The sequence below is a fragment of the Salpingoeca rosetta genome (genome assembly GCF_000188695.1).
Source record: "Salpingoeca rosetta unplaced genomic scaffold supercont1.24, whole genome shotgun sequence".
Taxonomy (NCBI): Eukaryota; class Choanoflagellata; order Craspedida; family Salpingoecidae; genus Salpingoeca; species Salpingoeca rosetta.
In genome coordinates, this window is record NW_004754910.1 from 29074 (window position 1) to 31573 (window position 2500).

A 2500-nucleotide genomic window follows, 5' to 3' on the forward strand; every position below is an offset into this window, starting at 1 on the left:
TGTATCTTATATTCCACTCCCTCCTATACCTTTTCCATCCTTGCGACAATACTCGGCTGATGTATCTTATATTTGTACATATCCATCTCTCCCTCCACATTCACGCACACACCGATGCACACTCTCACAGCCACACACACACACACACACACACACACACACACACACACACACACAATCACACACACACAATCACACACACACAATCACACACACACACAAACACACACACACACAATCACACACACACACAATCACACACACACAAACACACACACACACACACAAACATACACAAAGAGCGCAAACCTCATGCCATGCTGGAGAAGGGAGAGCTTGCGGGTCTTGCAGATGACAAGATCCGCCCACTGGGCAATGACAATGGAGACGAAATACGCCGTGTGGCCCATGTACTCCAAGCTCTTTCGTTGGTCATACGTCTGCAAAATGAACGAATGAGAGGAAGGAAGGACAGAGCAGAGTAGAGAAGAGATAAGAAGGCAAAGCGTGTGCATTTGGGGAAGCGTGATGGATATTGAAGAAGCCCTCATGCTCGTTTGTCGTGAAGCGATTGCACGCAAACGTATACACACACAATCACACATGCACACAGTGCACAATCACACACACACACACACACACACACACACAGTGCACCAACCCATTGCTGGCCGTAGCTGTCGGTGACTTCGTCGTTGTCGCGGTTGTCCCAGTCCTCACGGAGCCCAAACAGCTGGTTCGCCAGAAACCCGTTCTCGCCATACAGCGTAAAGTACGTGAGAAACCCCGCCAGCGTCTGCATAGACCCGATGTGGAGGTATGAAAACTGCAGCAATCGCGGGTTGACGAGCCGGTCCTTGGTCGGGTTGCGCGGCCTGCGATACATGATGTCGGGCTCCGGCACCTCGTACGCCAGCGAGATGGCAGGGACCTACGGTGGAGGGTTCGAGGAACGTAGTGATTACGGACGTGTGAGGACAACGAGGAGCACGGCGGTGTTGACATGCACACACAATGTCGCAGGCATGTGTCATACATACATACAGACAGACACATAAACACACACACACACACACTGTCACACACTGGCGCGCGCGCGCGTGCACACACACACACACACACACACACACACACACACACACACCATGTCTGTGCCGAGGTCGATGAGGAGAATGGTGACAGTGCCTAGCGGAAGAGGAGCGGATGCGAGGACGAAGAACAGAAACGGGCTCAACTCCGGCAGTTTGGATGACAGCGTGTATGCAATGGACTTCTTTAGGTTGTCGAAGATGAGTCGCCCTTCCTCCACGCCAGTCACGATGGACGCAAAGTTGTCGTCAAGAAGAATCATGTCTGCTGCCTGCTTGGACACATCGGAGCCGGCGATACCCATGGCAACACCAATGTCCGCTCGCTTCAGCGCAGGGGAGTCGTTCACACCATCGCCCGTCACAGCAACAATCTGGCCAGCACGTTGGCAGCCTGAAGAGTGGCAATGCGGTTGAGAGAGAGTGTGTGTGAAGGTGTGTGTGTGTGTGAAGGTGCGTGTGCGTGCGTGTGTGCGCGTGCGTGTGTGCGCGTGCGTGTGTGCGTATGTGCGTATGTGTGTGTGTGTGTGCGTGCGTATGTGTGTGTGTGTGCGTATGTGTGTGTGTGTGTGTGTGTGTGTGTGTGTGTGTGTGTGTGTGTGTGTGTGTGTGTGTGTGTGTGTGTGTGTGTGTGTGTGTGTGTGTGTGGTGAGCAAGTGCATCCGATGAAAGGTGTCAAACTCTCAAAGTACAATACACGCACGCACACAATATCACTCATACGCGCGTACAACACCCCCCTCGCCTGCACCGCACCTTCGACGATGATGAGCTTCTGCTGCGGAGATGTGCGGGCAAAGACAATTTCGCGGTGCTGTGCGAGGATGCGATCAAGCTCGGCCGCGCTCATGCGGGCCAGCTCCGACCCATCCTGCAACCGCGAGCAGTTGGGGAAGCAGATACGGGTAGGGACAGCACAATACAAGCAGCAGGCACATGTGTGTGAATGTGTGAGAAAGCGAATGTAGGAGCGTCAGCGCGTTTTGTGTCCCAGTGGTCGATGGAGTCAGTAGACGATAGATGAGCACCTCCCTGCAGTGCGCGCGTGCACGTGTGCAATCCAATTTCTCACGGAGATCACGCGCACCTTGATGACGATGGCACCCGCCTCTGAGGGATCGACGGATGACACGTCCACTCCCCGCTCTTCTGCAATGTCTTCGACAGTTTTTTCATCGTGGATGATGCCAACTTGCTTTGCAATGGCCTGGGCTGTAATGGGGTGGTCCCCAGTCACCATCATGACCTGTATTCAGACATGGGTTTGGGGTGTTGCGAAGAATGGCGTGAGGGTGTTCGGTGTGGAGCCATCACGAACACATGAAAACAAAGTACGCAAACCCACACCGCACATGAAGCCAACCCCCAACGAACACACACACACACACACACACACACACACACACACACAC

At 53.7% G+C, this 2500-nt stretch overlaps 1 protein-coding gene across 1 annotated transcript in view; it reads right to left on the reverse strand.

Annotated features, from left to right (window-relative positions):
* Positions 1-2500, reverse strand: part of PTSG_12751 (sodium/potassium-transporting ATPase subunit alpha-1) — a gene marked incomplete at both ends in the record, with an annotated part of 9177 nt that overhangs the window by 525 nt on the left and 6152 nt on the right. Inside the window, 5 exons of the mRNA XM_004990260.1 lie at positions 291-440; positions 662-931; positions 1145-1482; positions 1845-1959; positions 2176-2334. Of these exons, the coding sequence (XP_004990317.1) occupies positions 291-440; positions 662-931; positions 1145-1482; positions 1845-1959; positions 2176-2334 (1032 nt within the window). The remainder of the gene's footprint in view (positions 1-290; positions 441-661; positions 932-1144; positions 1483-1844; positions 1960-2175; positions 2335-2500) is intronic.